Source organism: Maniola jurtina, chromosome 23, assembly GCF_905333055.1.
Source record: "Maniola jurtina chromosome 23, ilManJurt1.1, whole genome shotgun sequence".
Taxonomy (NCBI): Eukaryota; Metazoa; Arthropoda; class Insecta; order Lepidoptera; family Nymphalidae; genus Maniola; species Maniola jurtina.
The window spans coordinates 8,479,903-8,498,287 of record NC_060051.1 but is presented as its reverse complement, the minus strand read 5'-3'; the positions used below and the strand labels follow the sequence as shown (position 1 = coordinate 8,498,287).

The 18,385-nt window shown below is 40.0% G+C and overlaps 1 protein-coding gene across 1 annotated transcript in view; it reads left to right on the top strand.

Moving 5' to 3' along the window:
- Positions 1-16,349, top strand: part of LOC123877461 (NACHT and WD repeat domain-containing protein 2) — a 48,947-nt gene extending 32,598 nt beyond the window's left edge. The window contains exons 17-33 of the mRNA XM_045924264.1: positions 855-1,018; positions 1,665-1,834; positions 2,405-2,624; positions 3,217-3,429; positions 4,175-4,235; positions 4,815-4,967; positions 5,952-6,139; positions 6,789-6,918; positions 7,584-7,699; positions 8,380-8,534; positions 9,219-9,437; positions 10,725-10,929; positions 11,207-11,351; positions 11,935-12,097; positions 14,544-14,675; positions 15,236-15,460; positions 16,117-16,349. Coding sequence (XP_045780220.1) covers positions 855-1,018; positions 1,665-1,834; positions 2,405-2,624; positions 3,217-3,429; positions 4,175-4,235; positions 4,815-4,967; positions 5,952-6,139; positions 6,789-6,918; positions 7,584-7,699; positions 8,380-8,534; positions 9,219-9,437; positions 10,725-10,929; positions 11,207-11,351; positions 11,935-12,097; positions 14,544-14,675; positions 15,236-15,460; positions 16,117-16,261 — 2,804 coding nt within the window. The 3' untranslated portion in view covers positions 16,262-16,349. The remainder of the gene's footprint in view (positions 1-854; positions 1,019-1,664; positions 1,835-2,404; positions 2,625-3,216; positions 3,430-4,174; positions 4,236-4,814; positions 4,968-5,951; positions 6,140-6,788; positions 6,919-7,583; positions 7,700-8,379; positions 8,535-9,218; positions 9,438-10,724; positions 10,930-11,206; positions 11,352-11,934; positions 12,098-14,543; positions 14,676-15,235; positions 15,461-16,116) is intronic.
- The last annotated feature ends 2,036 nt before the right edge of the window (positions 16,350-18,385 follow it).

Sequence of the window (18,385 nt, the reverse complement as noted above, 5' to 3'; positions counted from 1 at the left end):
TGGTTTCAAATATCAGACTAATATTATAAAGGCGAAAGTGTGTATGTGTGTGTGTGTGTGTGTGTGTATGTTTGTTACTCCTTCACGCAAAAACTACTAGACGGATTTGGCTGAAATTTGGAATGGAGATAGATAATATCCTGGATTAGCACATAGGCTACTTTTTGTCCCGGAAAATCAAGGAGTTCCCAAGGAATTTCGAAAAACCTAAATCCACGCGGGCGAAGTCGCGGGCATCGGCTAGTTATTTCAAAAAAATAAAAATTTGCTAAGCCCTAATATCTCATCGGTCAAGGAGAGCATTTTATCCAAAAAGTCGGCGATTCAAATCCCGACCTTGTAATTGAAGTCGGTAGAACTCCTAGGACGAACTTTTCGCTGTGTTGGAAGGGAAATGTTATTAATTGCTAAAATTGCATAAAAAATATATTCAAGCAATACATTTTTTTTACATTCATTACAGGCAACCGCTTGACCACAATCACACCTGATGGAAAGTGATGATGTGGCCTAAGACAGGAAAGACCCAAGTCTGAAATTTCCTGCTAACCTGTCCAAGGTTCAATACCGGACTTCAGATTTTTCGGAGTTATTTGCGTTTTAAGCAGTTAAATATTACTTGCTTTAGCGATAAAAGAAAAAATCGTGAGGAAACCTACATACTTAAGAGTTCTCCACAGTGTTCTCAAACGTGTATAAAGTTTGCCAATTTGCACTTAGCCAGCGTTGTGGAATGACCTAAACCTTTTCATTCTGAAAGGCGATCCGTTATCAGTACTGGTACGGCGATGGGTTGAGATGATGGTGATGGTGGGTTGATATGTTGATGATGATGGGTTGATGATGGGTTTCAGGTATATGGGGTGGTGGCACCCCCAAACCATTCAAGTACACGGAGATTCAACGCCATAGATTCAACCTGGCGGATAGAGAAGGCGTAGCTGACAGAAAGGTGCCATTACAGCCCTTGGTTTTCACATCTGCTGATGGGTCATCTAAGAGATATAATTTGCGGAAGGTAATATAAACTAATTCTATAATTTGGAGTATAAGCAAACTAAGGGTTGATTCACATTGACGGAAAGTTGATTCGAAGCGAAGCTTCGCGCCTAGCCGGTCGCAGAGATAAGACTTTTTTTTATTTCGGTAGATTGTGAAATAAGTAGTGGAGACAGAGGTTTTGAAAAACTTTAGATTGTCGCTTTGATGCGTTTTCAGGCTCTATCAATATGAATTGACCCTTAGCAAATCAGACTAAAAATGAGATATGCCTATTAGGCTTAGCTATGGTGCAGTTAGAACACTATTCTAAACTAGTGATAAGTATATTCGAAACATTAGTTGCATAGTTGGGGCCGTTATCCATTACCAACTTATGTGGTATACCGTATGACCGCACCTTGCACGAAAGGCAATTATTATTTTTGGGAAATTGCAAATACCAGACAACTCTTTTAGCTTATACGCGGCATATACGTTGCACATTGATGGTACTATTTTAAAAAATACGACGCAAGTGCCAACAACAACTGTGCAAAGCTTCAACACGACTGGATGAAAAATATGCGAACGCATAGGTAATAAAAAGACGGACAGAAAAACATTATTTTTGAAAGAAATTAAGTTATATTTTAGTCTAGAAATGTTTCTATGCTTTTTTCCAGTTTGGCGAGCTTCCCTTTCATCTTGTACGATCAAAGCGTTTCACAGACCTGTATGCAGAAGTGCTGTTCAATTATGAGTGGCTTCATGCTAAGCTAAATTGCTGTCCATTGCAAGCTGTGCTCGCTGATTTTGAGGATGCTAAGCAGCATGTTAATAAGGACGCTGTGAGGTTTGATACTGCACATTATTCTACCAAAATTGCGGACGTCTATCGTTAAAGTTATTTTAATATACATATTTATGAAGATACTAGCTGACGCCCGCGACTTCGTCCGCGTGGATTTAGGTTTTTCGAAATCCCGTGGGAACTCTTTGATTTTCCGGGATAAAAAGTAGCCTATGTGCTAATCCAGGATACTATCTATCTCCATTCCGAATTTCAGCCAAATCCGTCCAGTGGTTTTTGCGTGAAGGAGTAACAAACATACACACACATACACACACACACACACACACACATACAAACTTTCGCTTTTATAATATTAGTGTGATGTGATAGTGTGATATCCCATAAATTCTACTACAAAATTAAAGCATTCGTTAATATACTTTTTATACGTGATACAATCACATTATTTAGTCATTATTGAACAATATTTTTCATGTGTTACTCGTTTCATTGAATAATACATGCTAATAACATTTTTTGGTCTTGAAAATTTATTTTATGTTTAATTTATCTACTTAAAATACGTTGTATAGCGGAGGCAGGCTTTAAGATTGTATGGTAATTTTTCAGAGAACTAATGCTAGTGGCTGATGCACTCCGTCTTGGGGGTGCAATCCTAGGACAGTATCCAGACATGTTGGCTCCTCAGCTAGTAGGGAGACTGTTACCGGAGGCTCCTCACAATCCTGCCGTGGCATCGTTACTGAAGCAGTGTCATGATAAAGGGAAGAACCATTGTGCTTTGTTGCCTTCGCACCATTGTCTTCATACACCTGGTGGTCCTTTGAAGGTATGACTTAAGATTGAGATGCGTTTTTTTTTGCTCCGTCTATAATTTCTATCTTTTGTGTACAATATTATTTATTCTGTTATTGTCCACGCTTAGTAAGTGCTCTGTCACAGACCACACTGCACTTTGACAAAGCTTTTTCCAGCTAGTAGATTCCCTGCAATTAAGCAGGTTGAAATTATTTAATTCTAATACTTGGTTGCTTGAATTCACTAAGTTACTCGTAATAAACCAAAGAGGTATGGATTTAATTAAAACTGCCGTACCCTGTCCAGGCTAGCCCGCTTCCATCTCTGCATCATCACTTACCACCTCGTGAGATTGCAGCCAAGGGCTTTATTCGCTGTTTTAATTAAATTCAAACACATAATATCTACCTACTTCAATGATTTTTTCGTATCAATGGAATACTGGGTATTTTAGTCGGCATTTTGGTCATATTTCTCTTCTTCTGAAAGACTGCCAGTTAATACATTCATACTTCTAAGAGTTGTTAAATAATATGTTCCAGTAATAATTTTTTTTTCAGTCAGCTAAGACATTTCATCTAAGAGTTATTAAATAATACGTTAGTGTTAATTTTTTTTTTCAGTATTCATTAGAAGGTCATCAGTTTGCGGTCTTCGGCATTCGTCTCAGCTCGGACAAGCGCTACGTGGTCTCCATATCCAGCAGAGTTATTTCCTGGGACCTCTCTACATCCGACCTGGCTAGAGATCTGTGCCCACAGCTGGAGGGTATCATGCAGAATTTAGAACTTTCCCCGGATAATAAATGGGCCGCTGCAGCTACCAATAACTCTGTTGTATGTAATCTGGATTTGTATTTTTAATTTAGTTTTTGCATACGTTGAATGACCCACTAATTGTGCTGAAAAGTGATGATATACAACTTTTGTATGCACCTTTGAGAAGCCTTTGCCCACTATTGAGAACATTATTGAGTACTCTTAAGGCATGCAGGCTCCCTCCCAATGTTTTCCTTCACAGTTAAAGCAAGTCATATTTAAAATCTTAAAACGCACAGAGCTTCAAAAAGTTAGTGATCGAACCTGGGGTAAAATCCCCGTTTTTTTTTTTTTTAAAGAAAGAGAAAGAAAGGCATGCTAATCATGACTAATACTCCCTATATATTTCCCCTCCAATTAAGCGTAAAGCCTGTGCCAGGAGTGCGTACGACAATAGTGCAACGGGTGGGGTTTGAACCGCCGACCTTCCGGAATTCAGTCCGCTCCTCAACCGTTGAGCTATCGAGGCTTAATAGCCCGAATAGAAGGCTGATATTTTAATTCTTAATCACTAAACTATCTGACTGCGTTGCATAGTTTAATAAATGGGCATTCAGTTCAGTTCAGACTTGGGCGCGTTTGGAACCCTCGTAGCTTTAGTTTTAAGTAACGTAATTAATTATCACCACTATATCGTACAAGTTTAACAATTTCGACCACCAAAAGGAGTACAATTGTACCTACTTTGAATAAATGATTTTGACTTTGACTTTGACTTTGACTTTCTATGTTAATACTAATAGAAAGTTATTTTCCTTTCCAGTCGATACTTCTAAACATGTTGACTAGTGAATATATTACTATTGAAAATCCATTAGACGAAGGTAAGTATTAGACACTGATTTCAACTCTCCAATACATAAGATCATCAAAGTATATTAGGTATAATATATACAATATACATATTATATCACACTAATATTATAAAGGAGAAAGTTTGTATGTGTGTGTGTGTGTGTATGTTTGTTACTCCTTCACGCAAAAACTACTGGATGGATTGGGCTGAAATTTAGAATGGAGATAGATTATACTTTGGATTAGCACATAGGCTACTTTTTATCCCGGAAAATCAAAGAGTTCCCACGGGAATTTTAAAAAACCTACATCCACGCGAACGAAGTCGCGGGCATCAGCTATTTAGGTATAATATATACATTATACATATATATTATATTCGCGCAATGCGTTTGGTGTGTGCTGATTCAGCTTACCTACTTATCAAGTAGGTAAATTCAATGCAAGAGTGAAGTATCTTCTGGATAAACACGCTTCAGCGTAGACCTCGTTATTGCTTTGCATGATTGTCGCCAAGCGCAAGCGCCAACAAATTATTATTAGTACCAAGATCTTTTGATGTATGTCTGAAAAGTCACAAAAGTCGTCCAAGTTATTGTGTGTTTCAGGGGAAACGGTGAGAGGAGTATATGCACTGAACCATCACTTCTTCATCTACGGCCCCAACTCCTGGGTCCAGTACAGCATGAGGGGAGAAATTGAGGATACGAAATCTGCCCCTGACTGTGCTCCGTACGACGATGTCACTTGGGAAATTTTATGTAAGATACTTATCTGTCAAATGTATTTTTAACCCCCGACCCAAAAAGAGGGGCGTTATAAGTTTGACGTGTGTATCTGTGTATCTGTCTTGGCACCGTAGCGCCTAAACTAATGAACCAATTTTAATTTAGTTTTTTTTTTGTTTGAAAGGTGGCTTGATCGAGAGTGTTCTTAGCTATAATCCAAGAAAATCGGTTCAGCCGTTTGAAAGTTATCAGCTCTTTTCTAGTTACTGTAACCTTCACTTGTCGGGGGTGTTATAAATTTTTAATTTACACTTGTATTTCAATAGTCTTGTAAAGTGAGTAATCTGTTAAAATAATTCAATCCTTGAGGTTTAAATTATTTTAACGTCTATTTTTTTCATATGAAAACGTAGATTGTAGCCTATATCACCCGGACCGTAATAATGAATCAATTGACACCTCATTCATCAAAATTGACTCAGTAATTAAGGCGCTATGATCGAACACTCTTAAATACAAATCATAACCATTTTCGCATTGCCGAGTCGGGTAAAGAGGGACATACTTAAGGGGTAAGCGACGGGTCTGTCCGCGAAATCCTAATTTAATTTACTTTTTCGCAATTTGTAAACTAATACGACAACGTAGGCTTATGGCATTCTAGTTGCGACAATGGCACGTGTTTATATAAAAATCTGTACTTGAATGGATCCAGTTTGAGAAATTAGCCCTAGTATCAACTAATTTGTGAGTTATATAGTCGATACTAGAGCTATTAATTTCTTAAACTGGACCCTTTCAAGTAAAGATTGTTATAATATAAACCTGTGAGAATGATACTGCCATTGTCGCAATTAAAATGCCATAAGCCTACGTTGCCGTATTAGATTACAAATCGCGAAAAACCAAATTAAATTTGAATTTCGCGGGCATACCCGTCAATATCATCATCAAGGTTATGCAAATCATTCATCGATGAAATTTGCATGACCAAATTTTCATTGATTTCATTCATAGCAATGGAGTTCCGAGATCTAGAAAACCTAGTGGTGGTGATGTGGAGCGGTGACCTTGATGACGATCGACTACTGGTGCACTTCTGCAAAGCCGGGGCCTGGCTCCAGCCCTTGAGGTGTCGAGGAGCTATGACCCTCAACAAACACTGGAATAGGATTTACACTAGTGATCCTGAAAGGGGATATCAGGTAAGCGGGTTTATGAATAAACGAGACGATGCCCGCGACTTCGTCCTCTTGGATTTAGGTTTTGAAAATCCCTTAGGAACTCTTTGATTTTCCGGGATAAAATGTTGCCTATGTCAAATTCCGGGATGCAAGCTACCTCTGCATTAAATTTTATGTAAATCGGTTAAGCGGTTGGACATTTAAGAATACCGCGAGAACTCTTTCATTTTTCGGGATAAAAAGTAGCATATGTTCTTCCCCGGGATGTAAGCTAACTCCGTACCAAGTTTCATCAAAATCGGTTAAACTGTTGGACCGTGAAAAGCTAGCAGACAGACAGACACACTTTCGCATTTACAATGAAATTTCGTATGGATTAAACCCGAAAGTTACCACATAGATCATAGTTCTCACCACTAGAGACATCTTAATATTATTATTGGTTAACAGCTCGTTCACACAGGCTGCGTAAGCGTAGACGTAGCGCGTACCATTGCGTTGTAATGTATGGAACTGTATGAAACATGGCATACAACTTGCGTGGCGTGAACGTTCACATAGACGTAATGCGTGCAGTTATGTCTACGGATTCACGCGCGTAGCCACATACGTGTCACGTGTACGTGCTGCATACGCAATTGGTGTGAATCGGCAGTGAATTTATTTGCAGATTTCCATATACGAATTAAATGAGGAACAAATGTGTTGGGATAAGGTAGAAGAGTTGAACCATCGTGAAACGGATACTGCTGAGGCAATGCTGCAGTTGAAGAGGGGGAAAAAGGATCGGATGTTATTAGGTATGGCTTTATTATTTTATCAACCCGACCCAAAAAGAGGGGTGTTATAAATTTGACGTGTGTATCCGTGTATCTGTCTGTGGCATCGTAGCTCCTAAACTAATGAACCGATTTTAATTTAGTTTTTTGAAAGGTGGCTTGATCGAGAGTGTTCTTAGCTATAATTGAAGAAAATCGGTTCAGCCGTTTGAAAGTTGTCAGCTCTTTTCTAGTTACTGTAACCTTCACTTGTCCGGGGTGTTATTAATTTTTAATTTACACTTATGACTGATAAAAGTTAGGTTACCTACCTATAGGATACTTAGAAATTGTATGAAAAAACATTTACTTTTTGACCAACTTCTGCTGTGCCGATTTTTTATATATAAGTACATTGAAATAATCCTGACATAAAACTGAGTCGATCGGCATTAAAAAAAAGTTAGTCAATTTCATTTTCATACAATAAAGAATTTTAGTCAATTTCATACAACTCACGCTTGACCGAAAAATTAACTATAGGTATTATTACATACAAAATGGTTTTCACAAAAAAGAGCTGTTAAAAAAACACTGTTTAGGTATAACTATGAGATTTATGTTTTGGAAGAAAAAGTTAGTCCTAAGATTTAGAATATTTTTTTAGAATTTGTTGTATCTTCTATTATTTTTTTGTGTATTTATAGCAACCACGACATACAGTTTCGTTGTATGGGACTTCAATAACATTATACCAAGAGGTAATCATGACACAGGAAAGAAGAGAAAAGAAGAGGACGAAAAGAAAGAGGAAGAGGGAGAGGTAGGTTACTGTGGATAAACCATTTTAACAAAGAATCTAAAAGATGCTTTATTATACGTGATCCAAGAACTTAATACTTAAAAATCATTTTTTTTTTAACCATTATTACGAAGTATTATAGAAGCAGGCGTTATTTTGCGATAGTCCATGATATACAAGGAACCAAAAGCTTAATTTGCTATAATCCGCCAAACCAACGAAATCTGTAAGGTACGCAGCACCACACAAACTCCAACACCACTCGACGCGCGCTTCGCCCCGACACCGGAGCATCCTCAGGAGATGTAGACCTTACAATGTCTAATTGCAAAATATATATATGTACTTTGCAATTACCGTATAGTACAGATTTTGTTGATTTAGCGGATTATAGCAAATAAGAATAGAATAGAAATTAAGCTTTTGGTTCCTTGCATTATTACGATATTAAGATTTGGAGGAAAACAATGAACTTGTCAGTAGTCCTATAGACAAAATATCTCTCTGTTTCGAGATCCTTATTGGATGGTGATGCCTTCCAATAAGGCTTTCTGACAGATTTTAGTATCACAATAGAGCAAAACTGAATAAAAATCCTTCAAATTCGACTCTTCAGATACGTCTTACTTAGAAAATCTAAAGGATTCTTGAAAAATTAGTCGTTCAAATATGTACTTTTTAACCTGAAATTTTTGTTATAGGAAGAGAAGCAAGACACTGTACCAGAAAAGGATTTGCGTTTGGAAGGAATTGTTCTAAAATTGCCACACACTATCCGAAACATATCGACCAAGCAGACTTTGTCGAACTCTTTTATGATCAGCAACAATAATACTTATGCAGTCGCTGGTGTCAGGTCTGTTACTCTTCTATCTTCTCTGTGTTTACAGGTCTCAGGCCAGAGTTATTTTTTTTATCTGTCAGTCATCATCATCAGCGACCCAGCATCGATTGACTGGAGACGGGGTTCCTTTCTGAATAAGGTCTATCACGCTGCTGGCCAAGTGCGAATTGGCATACCTACATCTTTGAGAATGTTATGGAGAATTTTCACATATGCATGTTTCTCCGCGATATCTTGCTTCTGTTTAACCAAGTGATACTTTATTGCTAAAACACCGGCCAAGTGCGAGCAGACCCACGCACTGAGGGTTCCGAACTCGGGTATTTTTTCCAACATTTTGCACGATAAATCAAAAACTGTTATATCTACATAAAAATAAATAAAAATCTGTTTTATGATGTACAGGTAAAGCACTTTCATATGATACCCCACTTGGTACAGTTATCTTATTTTGAAAATTGAAACACAATTTTAATTTTTTTTTTAATGATGTATAGCCACAAATTCGCAGTTTTCAGATTTATTCCTGTACTTGTGCTATAAGATCTACCTACCTGCCAAATTTTATGATTCTAGGTCAACGGGAAGTACCCTATAGGTTTCTTGACAGACAGACAGACAGACTGATGCTATAAGGGTTCCGTTTTTCTTTCTGAGGTACGAAATCCTAAAAAAGAATGTTTACCACAATTCCAGGAAGAACCTCTACGTATGGAGTCTGGAAACAACAAAACTGATCAAGATCCTGGACGCCCATTTTGGAAGGATCGTCCAGTTGGAACCTCTCACTGTTGGAGCTTGGAACAACGTGATCACCTCGTCTATAGACAGGACTGTGAAGATATGGAATATTGATAACATATTTGAACAAGTTCACAAAATTGACAGACAGGAGTTGCCCATTGATTCTATTAGGTTAGTATAAATCTATATTTTGTAGATTTAGACATAGACATAGTTTTGTACCACATTTATTATCATCATCATCATCATCATCAGCCTGTGGACGTCCACTGTTGGACATAGGCCTTCCCTATAGAGCGCCACCACACCCGGTCCTCAGCCTTCCTCATCCAGCCACTTCCCGCCAGCCGCTTTATATCCTCGGTCCATCGTGCTGGAGGGAGTCCCACACTATGCTTGCTTAAACGCGGTCTCCACTCAAGGACTCTTCACGGACCACGTTTTTACTAACAGGCAAATCATATACAATGTTTTTCCATACTATAGCTAGTATGGAAAAATAAGTGAACATTTCAAATGTATATTCAGCCGGTTTTCTATTCTAGCTCAAAACCTGTGATTCGTACATTCACTGAGAGGCGTTCATTCATTGGAGCCTTTACCCTATTGCTTATATGAATTATTAAACTAATGAGTATGAATCACACTAACAATAGAAGAATGTCATAACTCATATCGGGACTTAGATGAATATCAGCAAGAGCAGATCAATCTAAAAGCTGAAGAAAGCTTTTGATAAGATAATCCAAGTTTAATTAATTCATCACTGGAAACACGCACTGTTCGAACAATAATCTTAATTAATTCTATCTACTTTTTAGGGTTCCGTACCTCAAAAGGAAAAACGGAACACTTTGTTGTCTGTCTGTCTGTCTGTCCGTCCATCCGTTCGTCGTGTCTGTCAAGAAAACCTATATGGTACTACTTCCTGTTGACCTAGAATCATGATATTTGGCAGCTAGGTAGGTCTTATAGCACAAGTAAAGGAATAAATCCGAAAACCGTGAATTTGTGGTTACATCATTAAAAAAAATTAAAATGTGTTTCAATTTTTTAAGTAAGATAATTATACTAAGTGGGGTATCATATAAAAGGGCTTTACTTGTCTATTCTAAAACGGATTTTTAGTTATTTTTACGCATAATAGTTTTTGATTTATCGTGCAAAATGTCGGAAAAATTACCCGAGTACGGAACCCTAGGTGCGCGAGTCTGATTCGCACTTGGCGGATTTTGTTTCAGTCTAGCAAGAGACCAACAAATAGCAGTAACAGTGACGCGAAGCTGTTGGGGTCTGTGGGACACCAGCACAGGGAGACTCCTGGCGCAACTAGCTGATGCTCCTCTTAGGGCCATAGTCACCCATGCCGTCATCTCTCCCACTGGAATGGTTCTTTTACGGATCTCCTCATTCCTGATACCAATCGTTTTAATCATATCGTTCTATCGTGCTCTTCAGTCTAGCAAGAGACCAACAAATAGCAGTAACAGTGACGCGAAGCTGTTGGGGTCTGTGGGACACCAGCACAGGGAGACTCCTGGCGCAACTAGCTGATGCTCCTCTTGGGGCCATCGTCACCCATGCTGTCATCACTCCCACTGGAGAGAATGTCATCACTGCTGAGTCTGGGAACGTGGTTATTTGGGATACTCCTGAAAAACAGGTAATGAAAGGCACAAGATTTATTTTTTATTATTTTTATTAACCAAAATTACAAAAAAAAAAAATACAAGTAACAATCGTTGGCTCCAATTTAAACCACGTGGGTTGATATACTGAAGTCCTATCCTACACTATACATAAATATTCTGAATTTACATGTTTCTAAATATTAGTAAATACCTAACTCTAAATAGGTACTATACATATTATGCCGACCCACCATTCAACAGAATCTCCTTCATAGTTTAAGCTACTCTCATTTTGCTTTATTATTTAAGGTAGTGTTCAAGGAAGAGCAGAAGGGCGTGAAGCAACTCCTACTTCTAGAAGATGGGACAAAGTTTATCACAATATCGATGGTGGTTGCTGCGGACAACGTAGATAATGTGGCTATGGCTCATATAGTTGCTAGAACTATTCCTGGTAAGACAATAGCAAAAATTCATTTATTTTACTCGGATACAAGTTAGCCCTTGACTGCAATCCATTCACCATAATCCTTTGGTCACGGCGTCGAACCTGAAAATGAATGAATATAGTTACTTTTATCACACTAATATTATAAAGACGAAAGTTTGTATGTGTGTGTGTGTATGTTTGTTACTCCTTCTGGCAAAAACTACTGGATGGATTTGGCTGAAATTTGGAATGGAGATAGATAATATCCTGGATTAGCACATAGGCTACTTTTAATCCCGGAAAATCAAAGAGTTCCCACGGGATTTCAAAAAACCTAAATCCACGCGGGCGAAGTCGCGGGCATCGTTGTTCATAGACCACAAAATTTGCACCTACTGAAAATATATACAAAGGAAAACAAAAATATAGGCAGGTACAATTTGGCGGCCTTTTCGCTATCTAGAGCGATCTCTTCCAGGCAACCAAAGTGGTGTAAAGAACCATAGCTTTAGAATATATTAGAGGTAGGTGGAATATTAGAGAAAGTAAACTCTGTGTAATGGAATTATAACGTTAGAACTTTCTGAGTTTTACTAACCATTTTTAGATGGGGAAAGAATCTACACAGTGGACTACGAAGTTCGAGGCACGGGCTACAGAGCAGCGGTAGTGTCAGCAGACGAGCACCACATCGTAGCTCCAGGGGTGGATAAGTCCTCCAGAGAGTGTCTACATGTTTTCCATGCTAGAACTGGTGCTAGGTTACATAGGTAAATAAATGCTTATTTAGAAGTAATCTACACAATGGACTACGATGTCCGAAGCACGGACTACAGAGCAACGGTAGTATCAGCAGACGAGCACCACATCGTAGCTCCGGGGGTGGACAAGTCCTCCAGAGAGTGTCTACATGTGTTCCATGCTAGAACTGGCGCCAGGTTACATAGGTAAATGCTTATTTAGAAGTAATCTACACAGTGGAGTACGAAATCCGAGGCACGGACTACAGAGCAATGGTAGTATCCCGATGAGTACCACATCGTAGCTCCGGGGGTGGACAAGTCCTCCAGAGAGTGTCTACATGTGTTCCATGCTAGAACTGGCGCCAGGTTACATAGGTAAATGCTTCTTTAGAAGTAATCTACACAGTGGAGTACGAAGTCCGAGGCTCGGGGTACAGAGCAGCGGTAGTGTCAGCAGACGAGCACCACATCGTAGCTCCGGGGGTGGACAAGTCCTCCAGAGAGTGTCTACATGTGTTCCATGCTAGAACTGGCACCAGGTTACATAGGTAAATGCTTATTTAGAAGTAATCTACACAGTGGAGTACGAAATCCGAGGCACGGACTACAGAGCAATGGTAGTATCCCGATGAGTACCACATCGTAGCTCCGGGGGTGGACAAGTCCTCCAGAGAGTGTCTACATGTGTTCCATGCTAGAACTGGCGCCAGGTTACATAGGTAAATGCTTCTTTAGAAGTAATCTACACAGTGGAGTACGAAGTCCGAGGCACGGGCTACAGAGCAGCGGTAGTGTCAGCAGACGAGCACCACATCGTAGCTCCGGGGGTGGACAAGTCCTCTAGAGAGTGTCTCCATGTGTTTCATGCTAGAACTGGCGCCAGGTTACATAGGTAAATGCTTCTTTAGAAGTAATCTACACAGTGGAGTACGAAGTCCGAGGCTCGGGGTACAGAGCAGCGGTAGTGTCAGCAGACGAGCACCACATCGTAGCTCCGGGGGTGGACAAGTCCTCCAGAGAGTGTCTACATGTGTTCCATGCTAGAACTGGCACCAGGTTACATAGGTAAATGCTTATTTAGAAGTAATCTACACAGTGGAGTACGAAATCCGAGGCACGGACTACAGAGCAATGGTAGTATCCCGATGAGTACCACATCGTAGCTCCGGGGGTGGACAAGTCCTCCAGAGAGTGTCTACATGTGTTCCATGCTAGAACTGGCGCCAGGTTACATAGGTAAATGCTTCTTTAGAAGTAATCTACACAGTGGAGTACGAAGTCCGAGGCACGGGCTACAGAGCAGCGGTAGTGTCAGCAGACGAGCACCACATCGTAGCTCCGGGGGTGGACAAGTCCTCTAGAGAGTGTCTCCATGTGTTTCATGCTAGAACTGGCGCCAGGTTACATAGGTAAATGCTTCTTTAGAAGTAATCTACACAGTGGAGTACGAAGTCCGAGGCTCGGGGTACAGAGCAGCGGTAGTGTCAGCAGACGAGCACCACATCGTAGCTCCGGGGGTGGACAAGTCCTCCAGAGAGTGTCTACATGTGTTCCATGCTAGAACTGGCGCCAGGTTACATAGGTAAATGCTTATTTAGAAGTAATCTACACAGTGGAGTACGAAATCCGAGGCACGGACTACAGAGCAATGGTAGTATCCCGATGAGTACCACATCGTAGCTCCGGGGGTGGACAAGTCCTCCAGAGAGTGTCTACATGTGTTCCATGCTAGAACTGGCGCCAGGTTACATAGGTAAATGCTTCTTTAGAAGTAATCTACACAGTGGAGTACGAAGTCCGAGGCACGGGCTACAGAGCAGCGGTAGTGTCAGCAGACGAGCACCACATCGTAGCTCCGGGGGTGGACAAGTCCTCTAGAGAGTGTCTCCATGTGTTTCATGCTAGAACTGGCGCCAGGTTACATAGGTAAATGCTTCTTTAGAAGTAATCTACATAGTGGAGTACGAAGTCCGAGGCACGGGCTACAGAGCAGCGGTAGTGTCAGCAGACGAGCACCACATCGTAGCTCCGGGGGTGGACAAGTCCTCTAGAGAGTGTCTCCATGTGTTTCATGCTAGAACTGGCGCCAGGTTACATAGGTAAATGCTTCTTTAGAAGTAATCTACATAGTGGAGTACGAAGTCCGAGGCACGGGCTACAGAGCAGCGGTAGTGTCAGCAGACGAGCACCACATCGTAGCTCCGGGGGTGGACAAGTCCTCCAGAGAGTGTCTACATGTGTTCCATGCTAGAACTGGCGCCAGGTTACATAGGTAAATGCTTATTTAGAAGTAATCTACACAGTGGACTATGAAATCCGAGGCACGGACTACAGAGCAATGGTAGTATCCCCATGAGTACCACATCGTAGCTCCGGGGGTGGACAAGTCCTCTAGAGAGTTTCTACATGTGTTCCATGCTAGGATGATAAAATTTGAAAAACTGCTGATATAAGCTCTGTTTTTTTTTTTCAGGATCCCCATCAAGAACAGTGGCATCAAAGACATGCAGTCAATAGTGGCTCTGCCTCACAAGCCACATTGGGTCGCCGTGATAGGCAACGATAAAGCTGGTATATTGGATATCAAGACGAAGAGGCATGTCAGGTACGATTCGAAAAACTGACTTCTTCTTCTCTTACATTCTGACCAGCGTTTGTTCTTCTCCTGTAACTCCGAAGAATTGGACTCTGTGGTGGGTTTTAAAGACACTATAAGCTCAGAATACATTCATGGATACACTTTTTTTATACATTATTGGCAAGCGCTTGACCACAATCACACCTGATGGAAAGTAATGATATGGCCTACTTGATGCGATGCGTTTACCTAGAATTATTCCAAACCTTAGGCATATGTTTGAGGAAAGATGACGCAACGGACGCACCTCTAACTTTTCAGAGCTATGTCTATTTTAAACAATTAAATATCACTTGTTTTGATAGCAAACGAAAACCTCGCGAGAAACCTGCATACCTCAGAGTTCTCCATAATGTGTTCAAAGGCGTGTGACGTCTGCCAATCCACACTTGGCAAACATGCTGGACTTTGGCCAAACCTTTCTCATTCTGAGAGGAGACCCGTGATCAGTAATGGGATGGGTTGAAGATGATGGCTTTGACGCTACCTTAAAGTTAGTACGAATAATGATCCCTGATATTGTATAGGTTCGTTCCTCGCTGGAACGGGGCTTGCACACGGGATGGTAAGACGGGGCTATGCGCACCGTCGCGTGGAGGGCTGGACCTCATCGAGCTGAAGCGAGGCGCATCTGTGCAGCAGCTCATATCGCGAGCCGCGGAGGGCGTATTCTCCATCATCACCATGTTCAGCTCCACTGACGACTATGTCTTCTACTACCACAGTGGTAGGAAGACGCTGAGAGTATTCAGGTATGAATCATTCGTTTGCGGTATTGTTTGTTACTTGGTTTTCTGCAAAATAACAGACTTTACCACTAAGATGGTAAATATAGCTGCGGTCAAAGTCTCCAGCCAGTAAATAAAACTGTCAAAAAATCGAGATAAAACTGATAACTAAATTGATGTTTTGACAGTTTTTGCATGAGAAATCCACAGGCATCGTCTATGGGGTAATCCGTACACGTGGTAAATCTATAATGGACTCCATTTGAAAATTTACGAAAACCGGAAATGAATCGCAAAGTCATCAGAAATTGTACGATTCCAGCGCTTTAAGGTCTCAACATCTATCAGAAATATTTGCCACCAGTATCGCAATTCCTTGCGCTGTTATTTATTGTAATTCTTCTATGGATCCCCTCATTTCTTCATTCGATCACGTAGAAAAACTCGGAGCATCCATCCATCATCTCTCTCCACCACCCACTGAGCTTTCTTATAAGGCCCATAGCGACCATGTCGGATCCATATGCCATCACTGGCAACACGAACTGTTCGAAGACTTTGGTCTTCAGGCACTGAGATATTTTGGATGAGAGGACATCTCCAGCAACAGTCGTCTCTCGGTTGACTACGAAGTATTGCATCCACGAATTTCTTATTAAATCACGTTGTATACATTCCAGGACTCTGGATGGTAAAGCAATAGCGGAATACAGGGCTCCAGCTGAAGTGACAGGGGTGGCGAGCGCTCACGGGGGCAAAGCCCTAGCTATCGCCTCGCAGGACGGCTGCCTCACTGTGCTTAATATTGTAGACCCACATGAGTAGGAAATTATAGTACAATGCCCCGCAGACAACTTGAACATTAAGGTGTATGAGACAGGTCTGCCCGCGAAATTCAAAATTATTTTGGTTTATCGCAATTTATAAACTAATACGACAAATCGAGAAAAACCAAATTAAATTTGAAATTCGCGGGCAGACCCGTCTCATGCCCCTTAACGCGATTAGCAATTGGCGAGCGCACGCGATTGGTTGATTAGTCAGCGCGGGTGCACGGGATTGGTTGTTTCGTCAGCGCGGATGCACGCTATTGGTTGATAAGATGACCCTCGCTTTCTGAATTCGCCAACTTTGCTCCATGCCGCTAAATGTTCAAGTTAGTTACCAGGCACTAACTTTAAACTAAACATTTTGTCCAATGATTTTAACCAATATTAACTACAGTACAAAATCCATGCCTTTAAATCCTTTTTAATTCAGCCTGTGATTATTAATACCTCAAGATAATCAATAGATATTAAAAAAAAAATCCCTTACATATACTACCTAACATATTACTTACATAAGCTACCAGACGACAATCTAGAGTTCTGAGTTCTACATAGATATTCGTATAATAATTGCCTATTTGACCGTCGCGGTCAATTCAAACCTTATCGTACATTACTTATAGGCGTCGAGGAACGCGGAAACGGAATACAGAACTTAGAACTCTAGAGTTCTAGATCATTGGCTGTTGGATAGACACCTAAAATAGTTTAATGAAGGATATCAAAAATACAATGCCTTAGGTAATAGATCAGGCTTTATACAAAAATCTATTTAGTATTTATTTAGTGACCACACCTTTAATAAAAAAAAGATTCCGACGAATTGAGAACCTCCTCCTATTTTGAAGTCGGTTAAAAATAAGTAATAGGTCTACGCCTATTCTACGAGTAGGTTTAACTATAATAGCAGAAAAATGTAATATAAAAGTTTAAGTACTAGAATTAGTTATTATAATTAAGTTAACTATTAATTTTAATTAATAAAGGTAATAAATAATTAATGGAGACTGTGATATGAATTGGTTTAATTTGGAAATGTTCTGTTTTTGATCTCATAAAGAAGTTTGGAGATTCAGTAATTTTATACCTAGTGTAATTGTATATCTACTTATAAGTTTAAAAATACTTACACACAGTACGTACAGTGTGCTTTTTACATGGGACAATATTATGGGAAGTCCAAAACCATAACAGATACAGGGAAACTTATTTTGTGAAAACAATTTTAGCATAACACGTACTTAGTCATTTTTTGGTCCAGCGTGAGTTGTCAAAATTAAACGAAATTGACTATTTTTTTTAAAATACCGATCGACTCAATCATGAGTAAGGACCATTTCATTGTATGGAAAGCGATATCGGGGCAGCAGAACTTGAGCAAATTCAAGTAAATGTAAGTTCCTTAAGACAGTTTCCCCATACCTACTGCGTAGTTTAAAAAACACACTGTATTATGTACTAAGCATATTAATTGGCTTTAAAATAAAAGCTCTTGAATACCTAACCGTGTGTTTCATTTAAATCCAAAATACCCAACGGCCTGCCAATATTTACAAAGTACCTACTCTGTGCGGCCTGCGCAAACGAGGGACCATAATATTGTCTGCAGAGGACAAAAATGTGTCACTATAAACTGCATCACATGCATAATGGATACGATGAACTAATTGTACGGCGAAACATCGAAATAATAATATTAATCGGTTCAATGCGTCGGACTCGCACAAGAAGGGTTAATCCGTATCATCGTAGAAGAAATAACACTTTCTTGTTTTATTTTCATGACAGTCATTTTGAAATTCTTATTATTTGTTGTTATAGCACCAATAGAAATACATATTTTGTGAAAATTTCAACTCTCTACCTATTACGGTTCCCTAGATACAGCCCGCTGACAGACGGACGGACGGACAGCGAAGCGAAGCGGAATAGACTCCCGTTGGCATCTTTCGGGTGCGGAACTTTAAAAATTGTTTACTTTTGTCCTCCGCGGACAATAACTAGTCCCTCGTCTGCTCAGGCCTTAAGACTTGATATAGTAAGCTCCCATAGGTCAGTATTGAGTCGGCAATAGTACATTGATGATGATTTAATAAAACACAGATTTTTTTCCAAAATT